The sequence below is a fragment of the Schistocerca cancellata genome, chromosome 2 (genome assembly GCF_023864275.1).
Source record: "Schistocerca cancellata isolate TAMUIC-IGC-003103 chromosome 2, iqSchCanc2.1, whole genome shotgun sequence".
NCBI lineage: Eukaryota > Metazoa > Arthropoda > Insecta > Orthoptera > Acrididae > Schistocerca > Schistocerca cancellata.
The window spans coordinates 10387402-10410788 of NC_064627.1; the positions used below are offsets into that span (position 1 = coordinate 10387402).

General features: G+C 46.7%; 1 protein-coding gene across 5 annotated transcripts in view; it reads left to right on the plus strand.

Annotated features, from left to right (window-relative positions):
- The window catches only part of LOC126161301 (caskin-2), a 1090260-nt gene that overhangs the window by 698630 nt on the left and 368243 nt on the right, over nt 1–23387 (plus strand). For 2 of the 5 annotated variants that reach the window (XM_049917045.1, XM_049917052.1), the window contains exon 1: nt 10500–10524. The exons of 1 other annotated variant lie outside the window; for it this stretch is intronic. Coding sequence is in view for 1 of the 4 variants with exons in the window: in XM_049917046.1 (XP_049773003.1) it covers nt 10652–10721 (70 nt within the window). In the remaining 3 variants the exon portion in view is untranslated. 2 more of the 5 variants (XM_049917046.1, XM_049917051.1) reach the window with 2 other exon arrangements.

The following is a 23387-nucleotide window of genomic DNA, read 5'->3' on the forward strand; positions in this document are numbered from 1 at the left end:
TTGAAGGTTTACCAGAGAGGGAGGGCGGATTATTTGATTTATTTCATTCAGTAGTCAGTCAGATTGATAGAGGGGGCTATTTGAATTATGCAAGCCTAAAAGTGTACCTGTATCGGCGAGGGAGAGGTAGAGGTTTGAAATTTCTTGAGTGGTTGTGATGGGGGGAGGTGGGGGAGGTTTTTCAGAAGGACAGATTATCCCCAGGGGTTCATATTCCTCTTAGCAGAACAAGGGGTTTAGGACCTGCCAATCAGAAGAGAATAATAGGTTTGCCTCTGAATGTATGCTTTCCCCTGATGTACGCAATCTGCACTAACAAAATGCACCAGTGTCCTTGTTGTTCTATTACCAATAGCATGCTAACATTTCAATGGTTCAAATGGCTCTGAGCACTATCGGACTTAACATCTGAGGTCATCAGTCCCCTAAAACTTAGAACTACTTAAACCTAACTAACCTAAGGACAGCACACACATCATGCCCGAGGCAGGACTCGAACCTGCGACCGTAGCGGTCACGCGGTTCCAGACTGAAGCGCCTAGAACCGCTCGGCCACAGCGGCCGGCGCAAACATGTCAGTTCTGGTCTGCATAATAGACTGTTATAAAGTCAAAGAATAATTTTTTATTAAGTTCACAATGAAGAGTCGGTTGCATGCATGACGTCTTCTTTCTGTAAAGCTTCCAAAACTTCTGACAGTATGTTGTCTTCAGTAGAATTTGCTCATGATGCAATTGGACGTGAGACTGTTGTAGGATTACAGACTAACTGCGAGGCGTTGACACACCCATGTTCTATTCGCTCAGTCCGGAAACGCGCGACTGCTTCGATCGCAGGTTCGAATCCTGCCTCGGGCGTGGATGTGTGTGATGTCCTTAGGTTAGTTAGGTTTAAGTAGTTCTAAGTTCTAGGGGACTGATGACCACAGATGTTAGGTCCCATAGTGCTCAGAGCCATTTGAACCATTTGACACACCCATGCTTTGCTCCCCTACTCAATACGTACTTGCACTCGATCCATAAAATATGGTCTGTGAATGTGGTGAATGGCCGAATGCCACCTGCACTCGTATTTACACAATCATCCCAAAACCTAATCTTCATTTAGACAGTGATTTCTGTTGCACGTCTGTCCATAACTCCATATGCGTGTTTACACTGACACACTTACGTTCTGACAGACAGGAGAGACTTCAGTATTTTTTTTTTTTTTAATTTTATGTTGGAACATGAAAGACATTGTACGAAACCCCGTGTACCTGTTTGTGCTCCTTCTGAATATTTCTCCAAGTTGTTCGCAGCCGGGAATCGTTATGCGTCTACCTGCTTTGACTCACACCACCCTTTCAATCGACAAAACTTTTTCCTGTGCATTTTGTTTCTGTAATTATTCCATTGGCCCCTTTTTTTAGTTTTCGCTAGAGAACGATTGTCCTTCACCGACGTTCTGCTGTTATTCCCTCATCCTGCAACTAAACTGAGCAGTTGAATTAATTTGACATGTTAACATTCGATGATGTTAACAGCACTGACTGGAAAGAGGAAGGAAGCATAAGGTGTAATGGTAAGCGTAGCGCATGTGCACGCACACACTGCAAATTCACAGCCAGTGCAAGTGCACGGCATCAGCATGGTGAGACAGACGTGTGACAAACCCGTGCGTTATCAGCCGAGATAGCGTCGGTCATGTTCGGCAACTTCCGCCAACGTTCGCGCCGGGTGTAGGCCCGCCGTGTCGCGGGTAGGCGACGCGCCTCTGGGCTTCGGCAGAGCCGAGTAGCCCGTAGCGCGGCCGGCCCGTGCCTGCTCGCATCGGGCACACACTGGACGTTCACAGCTGCCAGCTATCACATACAGCCTGCTAAGCAATCCACAGCGTTCTGTCTTCACTGGGATATCTCCTACAGTTTCTTGGAATCAGTTCCACCGTCGAAAAATTATTACGTAAATGATAGTACGGCAAATCGTTCTATTACCTCTTTAAAGGAGAGGAACTAATTCATCGGTGTATCGAACAACACACCTAAGTCGATGAAAATTCAGGAATCTTGGACACCCGAATAGCCGACCAGTCAGGAAGGGGTTGTAATTCTTAGTACGTCTACGGCCTTGAAAACAGGGGCATTTCGTGACCACTACCGATCCTCTGAAAGATCTCAGATGACGAGACGAGGACACTTAGCTTTCATTCAAACGCCGTTTTCTAAAGTAACGTGGTATTCAGGGTGAGAAAACTTGTTCGACGTAATAAAAGGTCAGTAATGGGAACGACACATTTTTACCGTACCCATTTGCACTGAGTGAGTTTTTTAATCTCTCTCTATTACGAAAATCATTCTTCAGAACTGGTAGACCGGAATCCTGGGCTGTTCAACGGTTCCCGATAGACCAGCCGACAACCTAAAATATCCATAAGGCAGCAGTGGAACTCTACCCAGATGTCTCACAGGCCTCGCTCCACAGCCGGAAATCCTATGTAAATGTCGCAAAATATTGTCAAGAAGTGGGCATAGCTTTGGAAACGGCGAGATGGGAAGGCACCGTACCACAGCGAGCGTACTATTTGATTGATACTAAAATGTATGTACCGGTCAACTGAAGTCAGAACAAGAAACCGCTGCAGTGACTGACAACTTAACTGATACCTGCATTCACAGCATTAGTGGCTAGGTCTCTCCCTCGGGGCCTCCTTACACCTGCTGTGCGCTGGTTCCAGCGACCTTACAGGGCAGTGTTGTGGTTACATTCGAAGGAAGGAGTGGAAGAGCCGTTCGGTTTATCTTTGAAGACACACTCAGTTCGGATTCGAAATGTGGTTTCACGACGAGGCACAATCAGAAAACTCTGTTGTAACTTGATCGTACCTGCCACGATCCGGGAAACTGAAGACAAAGGCAGCAGTACTGGAAAACGACCGTGGAGAGGAGTGCGCCTACTACGTAGCGGTACCAGGAGAGGAGCTGCAACAAGATCACTGGGAAACGAAGCTCTGACAGAATGTAGGCCAGCTCTGCCGTCAGGCTGCAATTAGAGCACACGCTGTTAAGTCCAAAAATTAAAAAAAAGTATTATATTTTTTGCGGTTATTTCAGCAGAAATTAAATTATGGTTTCTTGCAGCAGAAGCTACTTAACAGTTTTATAAAAATTCATGTCAAAATGTTTCAACCAGCGATTATAAAATTTATCTCCTGCATTTGTTCAGCGTAGGTTCCAGTTCCTTGTTCCATTTCAAATTAGACACATAAACTGAATTAGGTCCGCTATTTGACTGTTTAGAATCCTCATCTTTGTTCCTCGATAGAACACATATAATGTAGCTCGCAAATTTTTAATTTTATTTTTTACTTCCGGGACACATTGGCAGTTGCATACATTCAGGGGCAAACTTATTGTTGTCTTGTGACTGACAGATCGTTAACCTACTGTTCTGCTAAGTGGATTATGACTGCACGGGGATAACCTGTCCTTCAGAGTCGCCCCCTCCCCTCCTTCCCCACTCCTCTGGGAACTCCCCACTCGCGCTTTTGGTATCAATTTCATTGCCTGAGAAACCCTGAGCCCTTTCCCTCCACTCCAGCACCTGGAAATAGGCGAGAAAAAGACTCGGTTGACTAACCATTTGGCGAGAAATCGATTGCAGTGCATGGATTATTGTTTAAACAATTTCCGGTGGACAAGGCAATTTGTGGAATATTATTTATTTAAACAATTTGTGGGATGGAAGGCAGTGTTTGAAATATAGTTTACTTATTTAGTTAAAGAATTTGTTGGGAATTGAGTGCAGTGTATGGAATGCTGTTTATGTAAACAATCTGTGGCTGGCAAGGTAGTATGGAACATTTAAACAGTTGCGGCGCATTTTCATTCTGATCGCGCATGGAACGCAGAGTGGGCTTGGTTTGTGGTTCAAATGGCTCTGAGCACTATGGGACTCAACTGCTGTGGTCATCAGTCCCCTAGAACTTAGTACTACTTAAACCTAACTAACCTAAGGGCATCACACACATCCATGCCCGAGGCAGGATTCGAACCTGCGACCGTAGCAGCAGCGCGGCTCCGGACTGGAGCGCCTAGAACCGCACGACCACCGCAGCCGGCGCTTAGTTTGTATTTGCTGCTGGAGTCAGGGATGTTAAGGTTCAAATGGCTCTGAGCACCATGTGACTTAACATCTGAGGTCATCAGTCCCCTAGAACTTAGAACTACTTAAACCTAACTAACCTAAGGACATCACACACATCCATGCCCGAGGCAGGACTCGAACCTGCGACGGTAGCGGTCGCGCGGTTCCAGACTGTAACGCCTAGAACCGCTCGGCCACTCAAGCCGGCTGGATGTTAAGGCTCTTATTTTTTTGTTTTCGTCACTTTTGAAGCACACTAGTGTCGAGGCATAGGTAGGACAATCAGAACAATTACTTATTTAAAAGATCAAGACATATTTCGAAACCCACAATAGATCATGAGGGGGGGGGGGGGGGAAACAGAATTCGAAACACTGTCCTAGAGACGACAAAACGGCTGGAATTTTCGGTGAATTTTCGATGTCGGTCTGGAGATGCCTTAAAGCCACAATGGTCGCTGGGGGGGCAGCATCCCACCTGTCGGAACCAGAGGAGGCTCCTCGGCTTGGGCTTGGCTCTGAACACTCGAACATAGAGACTCTGTGACGTCACGGAACTTCCTGTAGATGACATTGCTCTGCCGCCCTCTTGTTCGAAACAGTCTGTAGAGACTCGTATGTAAACTCCCTCCCCCACCCGGCACAAAGACGTAGTTCCTGTAGCGGGCGGTTAGATACAAAGAAAGTGGCGACCCGCCTGCTCTAGCGTGCTGCTGGGTGAGCGGCGGTGTGTGTTACGTGAGAAGATTCAAAGTGGCGGGTGTTTGCGCTGTACGATTAGAGCAGCCATGTAAATCGATCACTTGCCTGCTCGGGGACGTCCCTCCCCGACCTGTGAGCGTGCGGTGAGCTTCCCCCTCCTCGTCCCTGGGGCCGGCCCAGCGCCAGTTTGTGTGGTCGCTCGCATTTTTCTCACCTAATAACTTCGGTTTAAACGTTGTGGTGGAGGAGGGTGTTTGTGCTCTCAAACGTCGTTGCGTAGAAGACCTCAAATACATTTAGCGCTACCATCTATTTCTGACGGAAATTTCATTATTTAATTTGCATAATGTTTGCGTGAAATACACAGACGTTAAAAATATGTTCCATTATGAAAAAAGCTCATTCTAAGCTAGAAGTGAGTGCTTTAAGCGATCTGTTTGACTCCTATAAATTGTTAAACAATTAATTTGACAGGATACTGCAAATGGATTATTTCACTCTATTGTTGACACCGAAATTGTTTCAGCTTTCCCTTTGTCTCCAGCATTAGCCAATAGGAACACAGTATTCTGAGGAGAGATGAAAACCTCCATCTTCGTGTTTGGAAACATTGGTTCACACAGACAAACAGGGAGAGAGAGAGACAGGAAGTTAGTCTGGAAGTTGCCCATCAACAGAATGGCATCACTTGCTGCTGTGTATGGGGGCCACGACATCAAAGGAGGCCGACGTCTGGTCCGTGGTCTGTGGTACTGACAAGGGAACCTTCCCATCGCACCCCCCTCAGATTTAGTTATAAGTTGGCACAGTGGATAGGCCTTGAAAAACTGAACACAGATCAATCGAGAAAACAGGAAGAAGTTGTGTGGAACTATGAAAAAATAAGCAAAATATACAAACTGAGTAGTCCATGCGCAGGATAAGCAACATGAAGGATAGTAAGAGCTCAGGAACGCCGTGGTCCCGTGGTTAGCGTAAGCAGCTGCGGAACGAGAGGTTCTTGGTTCAAGTCTTCCCTCCAGTAAAATGTTTTAATTTTTATTTTCAGACAATTATCAGAGTTCAGGCACTCACATATAATCCATTTCGCTCTCCAAAATTCCAGGACGTGTTCAGATTTGCTTGTACATATGCAGGATTTGACGGTCTACACAGGGAAAAATTTGAAAACGTTAAAAACATATGTTTTGATAGAGCACAGAGGAAACTGTGCGACTGTGAAACTGTTACATTCATTTGTTGCGGTTTATGTGACACTCTTATGTTTTCATCACTTTTTTCGGAGTGATTATCACATCCACAAGAAAACCTAAATCGGGCAAGGTAGAGGAATCTTTTTACCCATTCGCCAAGTGTGCAAGTTAGGTGGGTCGACAATATATTCCTGTCATGTGACGCACATGCCGTCGCCAGTGTTGTATAGAATATATCAGACGTGTTTTCCTGGATAAAATGTTTTCGGTTCCCATTGGAGAGGCACGTCCTTTCGTCTACTAATCGCACGGTTTTGCGGTGCGGTCGCAAAACACAGACACTGAACTTATTACAGTGAACAGAGACGTCAATGAACGAACGGACAGATCATAACTTGCAAAAACAAAGTAAGTAAACTTTTCGCTCTAGGGTGGACTTGAACCAAGGACCTTTCACTCCGCAGCTGCTCACGCTAACCACGGGACCACGGCGCTCCTGTGCCCAGATGTGCCTTGATGTTGCATATGTTGCCAATGGACTACTCAGTTTGTATATTTTGCTTATTTTTTCATAGTTCCACACAACTTCTTCCTGTTTTCTCGACTGATGTGTGTACAGTTTTTCAAGACCTATCCACTGTGCCAAATTATAACTAAATCTGAGGTGCGTGCGATGGGGAGGTTCCCTTGTGAGTAACGCGATCTGTAATCGGGATATTTCCACTGTTTCGAGGAGGCGGCGTGAAGATAGACACACACGCGGGACACCCCAAACGGTGGCTGCTATATCGCACTTCATTCCATTCACGATCTGTAGATCACTTTTCCAGGCTTTAACTGTCAGTGCAATATGACTGCTGTGTGTTTCTCGATCTGTACAAAATAGTTTGCCGCTGAAGTTCTCGTACTTTGTGTTCCTGCAGAAAGTGGCGAACAGTGATCCCACACAACACAAGCAGCAGCAGTTTGGTGGGTAAACTGAATAAGAACCAATCAGAATGCTGCATTCACAGGAAGTTCCAGAGTCTCTAGAGACTCCTATGTTCGAGTGTTCAGAAATAAGTCCAAGCAGACGCGCCTCCTGTGTTTCGGACACGAGGGATGCTGTCCCCTCCAACGGCCATTGTTGCTTAACAGCATCTCCAGATCGACGTTAGTAAGACACCGAAAAGTCACGGAATATTCCAGCCGTTTTCGTTGTCTCTGGGACAGTGCTTCGAAATCTGTTTCTTTTTTTCTTTTCGTTTCACGATCTGTTGTGGCTTCCGAAATATGCCGTGAACTTTTAAATACGTAATTGTTGTGATTTTCGTCCCTATGCCTAGATGCGAGTGTGCTTACAAAAATGAGGAAAATAAAAGATAAGTGCCTTAACATCCCTGAGTCCAGCAGCAAATATTAACTAAGCCCACGCCGGCCGTTGTGGCCGTGCGGTTCTAGGTGCTTCAGTCTGGAACCGCGCGACCGCTACGGTCGCAGGTTCGAGTCCTGCCTCGGGCATCGATGTGTGTGATGTCCTTAGGTTAGTTAGGTTTAAGTAGTTCTACGTTCTAGGGGACTGATGACCTCAGATGTTAAGTCCCATAGTGCTCAGAGCCATTTTTAACTAAGCCCACTCAGTGTTTCCATGCGCGACTAGAATAAAAAAGCGCCGCAATTGTTTAAATGTTCCGTACTGCCGTGTCAGCCTCAGACTGTTTAAACAAACAATATTCCGTGCACAGTTCCCTGACAAATTCTTTAAGTAAACAAATGAAAACGTGCGAGGAAAAAGGGGCTAACGCTCAAATGTAAAAGCCTAGAGACAAGTGTTGCCGTCTGTTGCTGGGTACAGGAACTATCAAAATTGACATTGGTCTCACCCCTAAATAAGCTAATGTCATATTTAGGAGTGAGACCATGTCAGTTTTGATAGTTCCCGTATCTGGCAATAGGTGGCTATACTTATCTGTAAGATTTTACATTTGACGGTTAGGCCATTTTTCTGCACATGTTTTCAAATAAACTATATTCCAAATACTGCCTTGTATCGCATAAATTTTTTAAATAAACAGTATTCGAGGCATTACCTTGTCTACCAGAAATTGTTTAAACAATATTACGCACACTGCAATCGATTTCCTGCGAAATGGTCAATCGATGGTCTTTTACCCCCAATTTCCGGGTCCGGGGAGGGGTAGGGGTAGGGCTGGGGGGTTTCCCAGAGAGTGAGGGGCTAATTAATTGATCGAATCAATTAATAACTCAATCAAATTTATGCCAAAAGTGTACTTGGATTGGCGAGAGGATTTCCCAGAAAGGTGGTGTAGAGAGAGGAGTAGAGGGGGGATTTCTCTGAAGGACAGATTATCCGCACGGGGTCATAATCCACTTAGCAGAACAATAGGTTAAGGACTCGTCAATCAAAACAGTACGTTTCCCCCCGAACGTACAGTCGTCCCCGATGCAGGCAACTCGCAATGTCAGGCGACACCGCCTTTGCCCTACTACTTAGGGAATCGTGTACTTTCCTTAGTAGTACCAATTTTCCGAATATTTTTGTTTTTGTTGCAGCTGTTTGAAGACGCACGAAAATTCTTATGTTTTATAGTCTCGGACAAATTTGGATGTCACTTGGACAGCTTTGAAACCATTTAGAAATGTTTCCGAAAAGAACGGTCGCAAGAAAAGACCCATTTGACTTGGCCGGCTCGAGTAGTCACAGTGGTGGAGTAAAAAGCGAGCAGAGCGCCGATATGGGGGTGGGTGCTCCAGTGTGTCGGCCTCGGCGTCGCCCTGGCGGCAGGACACCCGGCCTCTGAGCTCCGGCCAGGAGGCGCGAGTCGGCCGCGAACCGTTAAGCCGTCGGCACACGGACCGTGCTGTCGAACGTTAACGTCGAGCGTGCCGAGTTCAGCGTGCTGCTGAACGCACAGGAACGATGCGACTCGTGCATACGGTACGTGGGCCCCAACGTGGTATACGCGATCGCGACGCTGTCCAGCACCCGTTTGAGGGATGTTTGTAGGTCGTAAACCACACTGTTTACTCAACGGGCGTGCGTAAAATTACCACGTTAGCTCTACTAAAACGCATATTTCCTTCATCGTCCATGAAAAGGAAAGTACGAAGTCCAATCAACAAGCACACAGGCTTATAAAAGTTCCATTACAAACAGTGCGGTACAAATTTGTAATACTGCTCCACATAAGACAAACATTATTTCATCATTTTAGTAAAACCCCAAGGTCAGCCTTACTTGATCACTGTTCCTACTCAGTAGCAGAATCTTTGCAACATGTGAATTACGAAGCGTAAAAGAAAAAGAAGCAAAATACCTTTATACAAGTAGCGGAAGCTGTCCTGTAGATTAAGCCAATGGAACAAAGTCACCCCTAAAAAAAAAAAAAAAGATGAGCTTATATATACATAACATTTACATAACATCAAATATTAAACTAATAATAAAGTATCACAACCTAATGAAAACGCAAACGTTAGAAAAAAATTTGGAAGTGATAAGACGCGAACCACCGCCTCAATAAAAATTCGTTAGAGGACACAGACGCTACTCATCACGCTTTTTGCATTTTGTTCGTTTTTGATCGTTGCGGACGTCGTAAGACATCCTGATCGAGTTCGGTGGCTGATCCTTCCACTCAGTTTTTTATTACACAGGCCAACCGGCTGTCTGACCGAACACGCTGAGCTGCCGTGCCGGCTGCTAAACCAACACCATGATGCGTGTACTTAATCATAGTATATTACCCCGTCATAAAATCGATAATAGTAGATAATTATGTCACTAATTGAAATTTAATTGTAACAAATTGTACCAAGAACAATGCGTATTGGGTGGATGTTCAGTGTGTCGCTGCCTTCAAATAGCCTACTCTCATAATACGCAAGTTACAATAATTCTTTTGCGACGAATATGATGTTTCTCATACTTTTATTGAAACGAATCACACAACTAACAACGGGTTTTTCAGTGATTCTCAATTTGCTGGTGCTCAGAAACGGCATATTTACATATACGTTTGAAATGAACGCCAAAATGGTGCCTCATAACTCTGTACCGAAGGGAGGCGGAATGCGTGTGACGTAGATGGCGTTTGCCATCTCATTGGTCAATGCTCAGACGCACGCTCAGAATATCTGACGTGCCAGATATTGCTCCGCACGTTCGGAAAGACTCCCGAACGTGCTATTGCACGCTATGACGTCAAAAACTCTGCACGCTCAAACGCTCAACGTTCGGATGTACGGTCCGTGTGCCGACGGCTCAGGTCGAGAGCGCGCGTCTGAGTGAGGGACAGGTGACAGACACAGCCAGCCAGCCAGCCAGCTAGCCTCGGCTCGCCTCTGCCGACACGCTGGCTGCGCGGGTGTTGCGCAACGCAGCGGGGCAGAGGATCGCAGAGGTCGGCGCGGCGATAGCGCTATCACGAGGCCGGCACGGGCGGCCAGCGCAGCCAGTCCGGCGTCAGCCGCCGCGCCGCGCCGCCACCGCCACACCTCGCGGCTGTAAGCACGGCACCGCGCAGCGCCGCCCGCCTCGCAAGCCGCCTCGCGCACAGCCCGCCGCCGCCGCCGCCGCCCCCGTGACATCATCATCGTGTATTGTGAACCGGCGCCTTCCCCGTGCACACAGATGCGGCGCCTCTTTGTATCGAAGTGGTCTGTTAGCCCGGACGGCGGCCACGAGCCCTCACTAAGTCCCGGTAAGAGCGACGGCACCAGTCTGCAACTGCCCAGCCTCCAGTCAGCGCAGGCCACAGTGGCGCTCTCCATCCTGCACGGCAGCGTCCGCTCTACACATTACTGGCAGGTGCAGTGACGTCCGGGTCTCGATAAGATAATGTTGCGAATTTTATCCGTAATAGATGGCGTCGGTCTCCGTCACTGTTCCTGTATAGCCTGTTTCCAATAAGTTTCGCTTTCAGTCACAATTCGAGGTGATTTATTTAAGGGACGGCTCGTTTCAGGCTTGTGCCCGTCTTCACGTGATAATACGTTCATTTACCACTGTTTACGTAAAAGGCAAAGTAAGGTATGCTGACTCAGTAACGCAAATAAAAGAACTGCGAGTGGTGAAGTGACACGTGTTGGAAATGCGAGTGTTCTTACATACAGCTGGAGCATCCAAATCGCACTCTTTACAAGCGAATTGGCCATTTTCACACATTAACTTGACAGTTGTCACCACGGTAGTTACTTAAACTCCCATATTGCGTCTTTAGCACAGTAATGGCACTTTAGATGATAAGAGCTGTAGATGAGACGACAACTCGCATTATCCGACCTGTTAACATTGGAGTGCAGAGAAGGAACTCAGACCGTAGTAGCACACAGTTGATAATACAGACAAATGCTGCAGATGTTACAATTTACCAAAATGAAAACTGTCACGTGAATGTGGAATACTTTTCTGCTCCGTATTGCAACGTATACATGCTGGATGATGAGAGTTCTTGTCTCATCTGCAATTGTTAACATTCAGTATGGTATTACTGTGTTAAAGGCTTAACATGCAAGTTAAATAATTACCATGGGAAGAACTGTCAAGTGAATGTGTGAAAATCGAGAACGTGTTTGTAACAAGTGTGAGAAATGTGCGGTACGATTTAGATACTCCAGCTATACGTAAGTACACTAAATTTTCAACACTTGTCACTAGGCCAATTGTGTTATTGAGTCAGCATCACGTAATTTCACTTTTACGTAAACAGTGCAGTCCAACATTAAATGCAGAAAAATATAAATGAATGTATGATCACGGGAAGATGGCCACAAGCCCGAAACAGGTCGTGTCTTAAGTAAATCACCTCCAATTCTGACTGACAGCGAATCTTATTCAAAACGCTAGATATTTTTGTATCGAGCTGCGTAATATAAATATCCATTTACACTCTAGTCAAACTCGTATCGTGTACTGCGTGCATCTTCATTGACTTTAAAAAGGTTATTTGGAATACCGATCCGTATTTTATCATATACCGTGAAAAATAACATCCGGACAGTGCTCAACCACAAACGCAGCAAATTGAAAATAGTCGAGTTTCAGTTGCGAGTTTTTGTGACCGTCCCATTGTTGTGTTTACGCCGACTGTGTACATCATCTTAAGCAGTATTACTGTTCTTAATCTGGCTGAAGGTGCATACAATATGAGATGGTAGTTCCGACAGTCTGTAAATAAGTACTCGTATTAACAAAATTCAGTTGATATTAATTCCTGTACGAAAAAATGATTTTCATTCGACGTATTGAAGATGCTGAGCACTACTGTGTTAAAGGAGTGACGTATTCGAGATTGCTGAATTTCGGCAGTTGCCTGTGTTGTGGAGATAACGGTCGCACTACTTCAGCCATTCGCCTAGGTGTGACAAAGAGCAGGGAAAAAAATCGTGCGGTTGTGTACGTTATATCACACGTGACAGCTGCAGTAATATTCAGCTTCTGCGTGTAAATTTGTTTCATATTTTGAAGTGTTAGGTTCGGTTTGAGCGGAAGCTGCCCAGGAAGTGTGGAACAGTTTTAGTGTAAAGTTATTTCTCGTTTCGAATTTGTACCCGGTTACTGTTGTTCCCACTGTCGATACACGCAAAGAGGTTTCCACCCGTCACTCGGTGTTGGAATGTTTACGTGTAACGACAGCGGTCTCATCGAGTCGCGAAGTACTGAGACGACGAGAGGCAAGAGCGGAACGGAGCCGCCGGCGTGCGTGCGCGCCAGCTGGCCGGCTCGAGGCACCTCCGCGGATAGCGCGGCTGCGCCTCCCCACCCCTCCACTCGTCGCCTTCTGCGCCACTCTGCACTGTCCCACTCTGCACTTGGCGAGGACATAAAATAGCTGCGTTCGTAATAGCCGAACAATCGTACAGCTGTTCTTCGGTATACAGAAAAGTCGCAATGTGCGAACACAGTGCCGTTGTTGTTGTTACGGTTGTTATGCTCTCCAAGACGAAGAGTGGTTCGATGCGACTCTACACCGTTCGAGTCCCTTCACCTGTGAATCACTACCCACTTGAGACTGTTTGCTGCATTCATCCCTTCGTCACGCTCTACACGTTTTACCGCCCACACTTCTCTCCGTTCCCATATCGACAATTTTCTGATGCCTCAGTATGTGCCGTATCGAGCTATCCTTTCTTTTAGCCAACTGTGCCATAAATTTCCTTTTCCCCCAATTCGACCAAGTACCTCCCCACTATTTACTCCATCTACTCATCTAATCTTCAGTACCATTCTGTAGCACCACATTTCAAACGCTTCTATTCTCTTCTTGTTTAAATTGCTTATCGTCCATCTTTGACTTCCGTACACTGCTAACGCCGTACGAAAACCCTCATCCATGACCGAGGCAGGATTCGAACCTGCGACCGTAGCAGCAGCGCGGTTTCGGACTGAAGCGCCTAGAACCGCTAGGCCACCGCGACCGGCCTCTCTCTCTCTCTCTCTCTCTCTCTCTCTCTCTCTCTCTCTCTCTCTCTCTCTCTCTCTCTCTCCCCCTCCCCCTCCCCCTACCTCCTTTTTTTAGAAATGCTTTTCTCGATACAGTCAGTGTCCGTTTTATATTCTGTTTGCTCTAGACATCATCAGGTATTCTGCTGCCCAAATGCCATTACTGTCTCATTTTCTAATCTACTTCTTTACCATCACCTTATTTAACTGGGCTACATTCTATTATCCTTGTCTTATTTTTGTTGATGGCCATCGAATAACTTCTCCTCGGGATAGTATCCATTCCGTTTAACCGTTTTTCCAAGTCCTTTTGTGTCTTTATTAGAACGACAAACCTCAAAACGTTTTACTCTTTTTGTCCCTCTCCGTTTGTCCTCAGTTTCCTTCGCTGCGTGCTCAGTGTCCAGACCAAATAATATTGGGGAAGTCTACATGTCTTTGTCTCTTCCTTCTGAAGTGTTGCATTCCTTTCATGTCCTTCGACTTTCATAACTGCGATTTGGTTGCTACACAAGTTTGAAATGAAGTTTCACTGCCCGTATTTTATGCCTGGTAACTTTAGAATTTCGAATAGGATATTCCAGTTAACGCTGTGAAGAGCTCCCCGTAAATCTATAAATTGTATAAATGTAGGTTTGGCTATTTTTCAGTCTATCTTTTAAAATAAGTTTTAGGGTCAGTATTTAATCGCATGTTCCTCCATTTCTCTTGGACCGAGACTGATCTTCCCCGAGTTCGCCTTCGACGAACTTTTCCATCCTTCTGTAAATAATTCGTGTCATTATTGCGCAGGCATTTATTAAAACCGTAGTGTGGCAATATTCACATCTGTCAACGCCTGCCTTGGAACTGTTACGTTCTTTTTCCACACCAGGTAGAATGGTTTTGTCATGACCAACTAAGCCAAGGGTCTCTTCCCTTTCTATACTTTTACCTTCGTGTTCATTTCCATTGTATCTCTTGTGTACAGGGTGAGCCTCGTTAGCTACCGTCGTGAGCTGAATGCTGTCCTCTGTCACATCGGTTCGTTAAATGACGCAAGAATCTGTCGTTCTTAAACTTGGACCACTAATTCATTGAATTGTCCGGTTCCTTTACCTTCCTTTCATTCCTCTAGTATGGCTTATTTCATCGCCTAAGGTGCTACGTGTAGAAATTTCAAAATATTTTAAGTACTACGTGCTGCGTGTTTTATCCGTCGTAAATGACTGCCAAAAGCAGTCTCATTGTTGGCTCTGAGCACTATGGGACTCAACTGCTGTGGTCATAAGTCCCCTAGAACTTGGAACTACTTAAACCTAACTAACCTAAGGACATAACACACACCCATGCCCGAGGCAGGATTCGAACCTGCGACCGTAGCGGTCGTGCGGTTCCGGACTGCAGCGCCTTTAACCGCTCGGCCACCCCGGCCGGCAGTCTCATTGTTCGTTAAATCTAGTACCAAAGTTACTACCAGTTTGTGGTCTATATAACAGCGATCATGTCATCCGCATTGTAATCTATACACGGCAAATGCTCGGTGTGTTACAGCTTAAATCTCATTTGTTTGCTGTGCGAAACCCGGCTTTTCACTACTTAGGGAAAGCGTGCGCCATCTTTTCGGTAATAGGCCGTAATTCTTGAACGAATTCAACTTTTTATCCTTATGTGGGTTTTTGTTGCCTCTGTATTTTTTGAGAATCAGATCGAGTAAATCTCTCTCGAATCCACTGGTTACTGCCATTTGTTTGAGACTACACATTTCTGTTCGATACGAGGGAAGCCTTACACGGCCGAGCCGATACTTGTGTGCTGGGGCGGACGGCTCCAGACGTCCTCTGCTGTCGGTTTCGATAAGTTAAATGTCTGTTTCAGTTTTGATTGGTGTGAATTTGGTGAAAAAGTTTATGAACAAAACACGGTTCGGCGATGAGCAGTTGCCTCTCTGGGTTATTACGACTTGTATGGATCAACGATTTAGAGATGGCGGTTTTTCGAAACGACACACTTAGGGTACAGAAGGTAGTTTATGTAGGCGAGACAGTTATGACGGAGGGAGGGCATGGCGCTCTTCACGAGACATTCAATTATCACCGCCGTAGTATTAAATACACTCAGAAAAAGTCCAGGTCTGCAAATCAGGCGTAAACCGTAGGTGGCGGAACATTGCACACTGAAATGTCGTGTAATTGTAGGGGCCGGCAGCAGGGCGCCGCGGGGGAGCGCGGCGAGTGGCGAGGGCTGGGCAGTGGCAGCGGGCAACGGGCGCCGGGCACCGGGCTGTCGGCTGAAGGGCGGCAGGTGGCGGGGGCGGCGGGGTGGGCGCCCTTCCAGTTCACAGTCGTATCGAGCAATTCTTTCTCACTGCTGGGGTTAGTGCTATTTCCGCATTCGGTGTACGGCAGCCGCGAAGATTTCGGTCGCGAATTCGTATAAATGCGGCGGTTTGCACCTCAGCAGGTGGGCGCGAGGAAGCTAGCCGCGTCTTCGCACTAGTACTCTGCACTGTCCGCCCCCGGGCTTCAGTCCGTTCGATTCTCGTGACTATTAATCACTTGACGAACCGTCCAAAGTGCTCGGAACGTTCCTTTCTGTTGCAATTATTTGTTTCTTTTGTCTAGTTCGGCGCCGAGACTTTTCCGGCTACTTCATCGACTGTGTTTTGAGCAGTTGTAATTAACTACCTCGTTCCACGTGTTTTTTGCAATATGTACAAGTTTTCATCAGACCTTTTGAAGTTCTGGTCTGTTAAATTCCCCTGTTGCCTCTTACAACTATTCGTATCGCTGTCAGAAACCACTATCGGACGAGATGGGGTCCGGTGCTAGCCGCGACCGAGGCAGCAGAAAATTGGCAGCTAAAGCTAAAGGTCGGTATTAATCGCGAATCGGAGGTCGGGCATAAGTTTTCACCAGTTCTACTGTCGGGTATCGCCACGTCCTTTTTAACAGAACGACAGCAGTGTCAAAGCGGTGTCGAGCGCACGCAACGATTATCGTTTTATTAACAATGCGTATGTGTGTAGTTCGCCGACGTGGCGAGTCTCAACCTCATGTCATTTGACGAAATATTGTACATAAAAATGGAACCTCACGTAGTTTACCCTGTGTGAGTGACGTTGCTGATACAGTGTGTGTTCACACATCTGACGGCGCGAAGGTCACGCGTCAGTGAAAAAAGCAAGCGGCCAGCGTCCGCTTACGGAATATCAGACCAGCTGTGTGGATGGGTTCGAGAGTTTCCAGCGAGCGGAACACAGCATGTCACTGTGAACGTAAAAGTAACGTGTATGACCATCGGTTTTCACTGTGTATAAATGAGCTACTAAATAACGTCGGCCACAACGGAGTGGTCGCGCAGCATCAGTTTTCACACTACGTGTAGACGACGTGGCAGATAACGTCGCAAGTTTCGAGAGGCTTTTCGCGGATGGTGCTGTTGTACACAGAAAATTGGCAACGCTGGAAAATTGTAGCGAAACGCACGAAGAGCCTCAGAGGGTCGAAGGTCAGTGCCAACTGACTCACGACGTTAACAAATGTAACGTATTGCAAATACACGGATCGAAATACCCTCTATTCTATCATTACACGATTGCAGAACAGTCAGTGGATGCAGTTACTTCCATAAAATGTCTCTTGACTATGCGCGTGGAGCGATCTGAAATGGAACGACTACATAAAATAAATCTTCATCGAGAGAATCCACAGGAAATGTGGTCCGTCAACAAAGGAAGCAGCTTACAACACACTCGCTCGACCGACACTCGAATACTGCTCGTCAGTCGGACATTGGTAGAGGAAATGGAACAGCACGTTTGCTTGCAGGTTTTTGCAGCGAGCGCTAGCGCTGCACGGACGCTGCAGGAGAGGCGTTCTGCGTCACCGTGCGGTCCACCGTCAAAATTCCGAGATAATTCCTACGAGAGTAAACTGACTTACTGCTTTCTCCTACATAGATCTCGAGAAAAGGCCGTGGAGACAAAATTAGAGAGATTCGACCTGAGCCCACAGACAGGCTTACCGGCTGTCAGTTTTCCCGTCTACCGTACGTACGTTGAGGAGCCAAAACATTATGACCACCTGCTTAATAACTTGTTTGCCCGTCTTTAGAACAAAATACGTGTCTGGTTCTGCATATCAGGGGTCCGCCAGTCTGTTGTAGGTTTGTGGACGTATGTGGCATTACATGTCTACCCACAGGTCCTGTAATTCGCGTAAATGAAGGGCCGCCGATTTGCGTGCGCGGTGATGGCGCCCTATAGCGACCCACATGGGTTCCGTAGCATTTACATCGGGCGAATTTGGTCGCCGAGACATCAACGTGAGTTCACTGTAGTGGTCGTGACGACTGTAGCGCTGTTCTGGCTCCGAGACACGGACATTTATACAGCTGAAGATGACATCGCCGTCGGGAAAGGCGACTGGCGCGAAGAGATGCGGGTGGTTTGCAGCTGTCAGCATGTCGTCGATTACTGCCCTCGCAAGCGCAGCAGAGTTGCCTCCCGTAGCACAGTACTGCGCCCTCCAACCTGCGTCCGGGGCGCGCTGCACGTTTCGAGCCGCCGTTCACCTCAGTGACGGCGTTTGTGGAGACGGCCGTCCAACTAGTGCACCAAAAATGTGATTCACCCGACGTGCCGACACGTTTCCATCGATCGGCGGTCGAATCGCGATAGTCGCGTGCCCGCTGCAATCGTAACTGACGGTGTCGTCGGACCTACGTGTGAACACGTAGGGGTGGTCTGCTGCGGCCGCAGCTCCACGTTCAGCAGTGTACGATCGACGGCGTGCTGCGAAACAGATGTGCTCTTCCGGCAGAGCTGCCGCAGATCACCGTTTATCCTACTTTACAGAGCAGACAAGTCTCCGAGACTCACCTGCTGTGAAGAGTCGTGCACGTCCAATCATTTAGCGCCTAGTGCCCTTCTACCCCTTCCCGCAGATGCTCACGACAGTAGCACGCGAACATTCGACCAGCCTCGCCGTTTTCGAGATGTAAGTTCTCAGGCGCTGCGTATTAATAATCCGCCGAATGTCGACGTCCCTTATCTGAGTGGATTTCCCACTTGCAGCCCGTGTCTACGCCGTGTGCGCTCCGCTTACACGTTTTCGTTTGCGCGACACGCGCCCGCAACGGCCCCAGGCGGCCGCCGACGTTCGTAGTGTTCCTGGTGGTCGGTGCACGTGTGGTGGTGTTGCGGTGGTTGGGTGCGCCGGCAGCCGCGGTGGTGACGTCAGCGTGACGCCACCGTGCGGCTTGCGTCACCCGCCACCGCTGACGTCACCGACTGCCGTTCCTTGCAGAGTTCGCAGTGGGCGAGCACTCAGGATGCAGGTTTTCCCAGTTTCACCCCCATCATTTACGGCGAAAAACGGGAAGGTTCGTCTAGAATCCCGATATCCCGTCCAACCTCGCGTCGCTCCTAGCCGGCGTTCCGTCTCTTAAGTTGCACTTTGCTCGAAACCTCCGATTTTCCCTCTTAACTCTTTTTTTTTATTTACACCGAAAGCGACGAAGTTGATTGTTCAGCTGTCCAGTGTCGCTGCCAGGTTGTGCTGTACTTTGTTTCCAGAGATCTGAAGCCGGACGAATGCGACAGAAACCGATATTTGTGACGGGAGTACAGTGTAGCGCTACTCGACGGCCGCTAAAACTGTTCCCCGATCTGCTGGGTTGGACGCTGGTGCAGCTGGGAACGGTGGCTCCCTGCTGAGCTTTCTGCTGATTCGTCGGAGAGCCGGGCTGCCCGATTCTGTTCGTCGGAAATGTTTCCCACGTCTTCTGATTTCTTTCGCTCTGTCGTGTCTGGGCAGTTGTTGTCACAGCACTAACTCATAGGAGGGGGGATTAAAGCCCACATTGGCCTAGGTGCTTTTGTGACGTTTATTCAACTTTGTGCGTGTCACAGTCGATAATACGTAATCGTACCTTAACTGGAACTTCATTGTACTCTGCATCCTATTTCTATTGCTTCACACTATTTTTATGTCTTATCCTGTTCGTCCTGCTTCACACTTGGCATCGCCTGTTCTATGTGAAGTTTGTATCTACTGACATCGACAGCAAGCTTGAAACACTACGCCGTAAGTTGCCCCTGTAAAAAAGAACACAGTTAAGCGAATCCGACTCTAGCACAAGACGGGTCAGACATCTGTTGGGAGTATCCCCAACGTTGCCCCATTTGACTCGATCCTCTAATGATTTCGAAGGTTAGTGCAGCGGTGACCTAGCCGTTCCAGCGACTGCGAGCATCAAAAGACTTAATGGAAGAGACGCACTTCGACGGTACTCGGTTCCTCTCGCAACTGACTTCCCGCTCCGACTTTGGAAAAGTCGCTGTTGGCGATAGTCACATATTAAGAACAAACGAAAAGACAAAATAAGGACAGTGCGCGCGAGGTATCGAGTTGCTGATGTCCACATGTGAAATAATGCAATAGCTTGCCGCCAATCTTTGACTCGGCAGTTCAAAAATTCAAATGGCTCTAAGCACTATGGGACTTAACATCTGTCCCCTAGACTTAGAACTACTTAAACCTAGGACATCACACACATCCACGTCCGACGCTGCGACCGTAGCAGCAGCTCGGTTCCGGACTGAAGCGCCTAGAACCGCTCGGCCACAGCGGCCGGCCACTCGGCAGTTCACTAGTATCTCAAGCGACTGACCGTTAATATGGAAGACGGTTAATTCGAAGTGTACTGCAGATTTGTACTCTCGCCGTCTCGTGTTCGAGGCGCTTCGTGTTTCGTCCTTCACACCGAGTGCTTTGGTGGAGGTGTGACGGCGCCGTGCCGTCGTACGCGCCCTGCGACGCACCTCGCAGCCGCTCCCAGGCCGGTCGTCATTTCTGTTTAGGCTCCACTTTTACTGAGTATCATCACTGGCATCAAGGTTCACTTTGCCACGTCGCACTTACTTTGAAACTTGTCCGAGGACTGTATTACACGGTGTATAATGGAATCAGAAATCGTTAAATAACGATTTTTTTTCTGGTTGGTTGCTTAGTTAGTTGGTTGCGTGTTGCATTGATCAGTGGCACTGTACGGTAGCCGTTATGATGTGGAACGCGTCAAGTGCACAAGAAATGCAGATATGAAACAAGATTTTTTTAATACATATATATTACAATACAGAGTTAAAGATTAATATTTTTGTTATTTACCCCATTCCTTTAAATGGCACAAAATGCGTATAGTATATTTATAGACTTATTTATTCCTATTCAAGAATTCATCTACGGTATAGAAGGAGTTGTCAACGAGATATGATTTCAATTTATTTTTGAAGCTATTACTGCTGCCTGTCAGACTTATTTCATCTGGTAATTTGTCGAAAATTTTTATAGCAGCATATTTCGCCCCTTTCTGTGCCAAAGATGGGTTGAGTAAAGGATAGTGTAAGTCTTTATGTTTTCTGGTATTATAATCATGAATGTCACTGTTTTTAAACTGGTCCATGTTGTTGAGAACAAATTTCATTAGTGAGTAAATGTACTGCGAGCCTTTTGTAAGAATTCCCAATCTTTTAAAGAGATGCCTACAACATGTGCGAGTATGAACCGCACACATTATTCTAACCACTTTCTTTTGAGCAGTGAATACTTTTTGTCTAAATGTTGAGTTACCCTAAAACATTATTCCGTATGACATCAGAGAGTGAAAGTATGCAAAGTATGTTAGCTTACTAATTTCTGTATCCTCAAAATTGGCTATTATTCTGATTGGAGAAGTTGCTGAACCTAATCGCTTTAGAAGATCCGAAATATGCATTTTCCAATTAAGATTCTCATCTACATGTACATCAAAAACTTAGTATGCTGTACCCTGTCTACTGACTTCCGTTGATGTGTTATATTTATTGAAGGAGCTGTTCTTTTTCCAGCAGAAAATTGGATGTACTGTGGTTTTTTCAAAGTTTAGAGTAAGCCCATTTACAGAACACCTGTTAATGATTTTTCCAAAGGCCTTATTTGTATCATTTTCAATTGGAGTTTCTTTTACTGGATTAATAATGATGCTTGTATCATCAGTTCAGCTTCCTGTTTCAGATAGGAAGGGAGGTCGTTCACATAATTATACCGAGAACAGAAGGGGACCAATGATTGAACCCTGTGGAACACCTAATGTAATTTCACCCCTGTTAGATGAAGCGGCAAACTTATTTAAATCGCTTGACCCATATAAGGAAACTTTTTGCTTCCTATTCTGTAGGTATGAGTTAAACCACTCATATGATACTCCATTTATACCATAGAACTGTAATTTTTGTAAGATAATATCACGGTTCACACAATCAAATGGGTCAGGCGACCAAAACTAATATGACCGGACGGAAATGTTTTGACAGTCAGCCGGGCTCTGTTGCTCAGCACTCGAGTCCACCTTTCACAATTCCACTTCACCGGAGTCCGGCAGGTTTGTCGTATATGTTGATGTGGATGTGGCTTCGGTCTCTTTGCGGCCTCACGTTAAACGGATTCACGACTGGTGGACGAAACTAGACACCATTCCAAATCTCTCTGCGTATCGTTGTGGGGCGCGGCGTCGCTTACGCCTTCCACTGCAGACTAGTCGTAAAGCTATCCAGTGTCTGCAGCTTTGACGTGGAACATGCTGTGCGTGTTTTGTACAGTCATAGTGTTGTAGACATTACTCGTCGTGTGGAATTAGAATTTATATCGTTTCTTAACCAAAGTTGTTTCGCAACGTATGTAGTGTGCAGTAAAAGTTTTTATTACAGTTTCTTTTTGTCTTCGTTTCGGTCTCGTCCTGTCAGCCAACTGTTTGCTGTCCATTCTGCGTACCGTGGTCGTGGAGCTGCAGTCTCCTCCATGTAGTTGACAGTGCTTCGTGTGCAGTCCTGTCTGCTGGCCGATGTGTACCTCAGTAGCGCGGATGCCACATTTACCAACTGCTCGACTGGTCTTTTTGTCCATATAGTCAATGTTTCTTATGCGTGTAAACCGTCTGATTTCGTAATCGTGCAGTACCTTCATGTTGCAAAGGCTTTCATCGCAGATCAATTCTAATTTTAAGATGCTAATATTGATTACTTACTATTCTAAACCATTCTGCTGGTTCAGCTCACCTAAATGAGTAAGTTCCTTGCCCCGTTCCATCTTTCCAAAATTCTATGCTCATCCATTTTGATCGATCATTGAAGTTGTTCTATATATTGTTTTATGGAAGGAAAGCTGTAGACACTTGTTTTAGGTACTTTATTTAGCCGACTGAACTTTTTTGTTGCTGACGCAGTTTGTTATTGGCGATAGGTATGTCATCAGAAAACACCATATAGGCAATCTGACCTTAAGAGCCACTCTGAACTGTTGATGATCAGTTTCATCTTGTTGTTGTTGTTCTTGTTTTCTGTTAAAGACTCCTGAAGGCGCCCAGAGTAACTGGATGAAACGTGTTTGATTTGGAAACAGTATCAACTCTTGATTCACACACAGTTTGGCGGGTTGGTCATTCTGTGGAACGACGGGATGCTTGCTTCAGTAAGGCAGGTGCGACAGTTTCTCCAGCTCTGCTACTGTCACACACACACACACACACACACACACAGTCAGCGAGACATTGTGCACTGTCCGCCGCTCCTCGTGCTACCTCGACACAAGTGCACAGTCACTCCAGCTACGAGAACACTTAATACTTTTAGAGGTGGTGTGGCTGTAACGGCCGACGCTCAGAGTGTACCGCCGTGGTTCCCTGGCACCTGCCAGTGCACGCTCTGCTCGACGCAGCCGTGCGCAGCGACTCTTGCGACGACTCATTACATAAGCGCTGAGCTGCGCGCGGGAATAGAACGGCGCGCAACTGCAGGATAAGCTTATCGGCCAGCCTTTCGACACCAGGCGGCCACGTTAGCTCAAAACAACGCGATTGTGACGCGGAAAGCCGGAGGAACGCTCGGGACGCCGTATTTGGTGAGCGA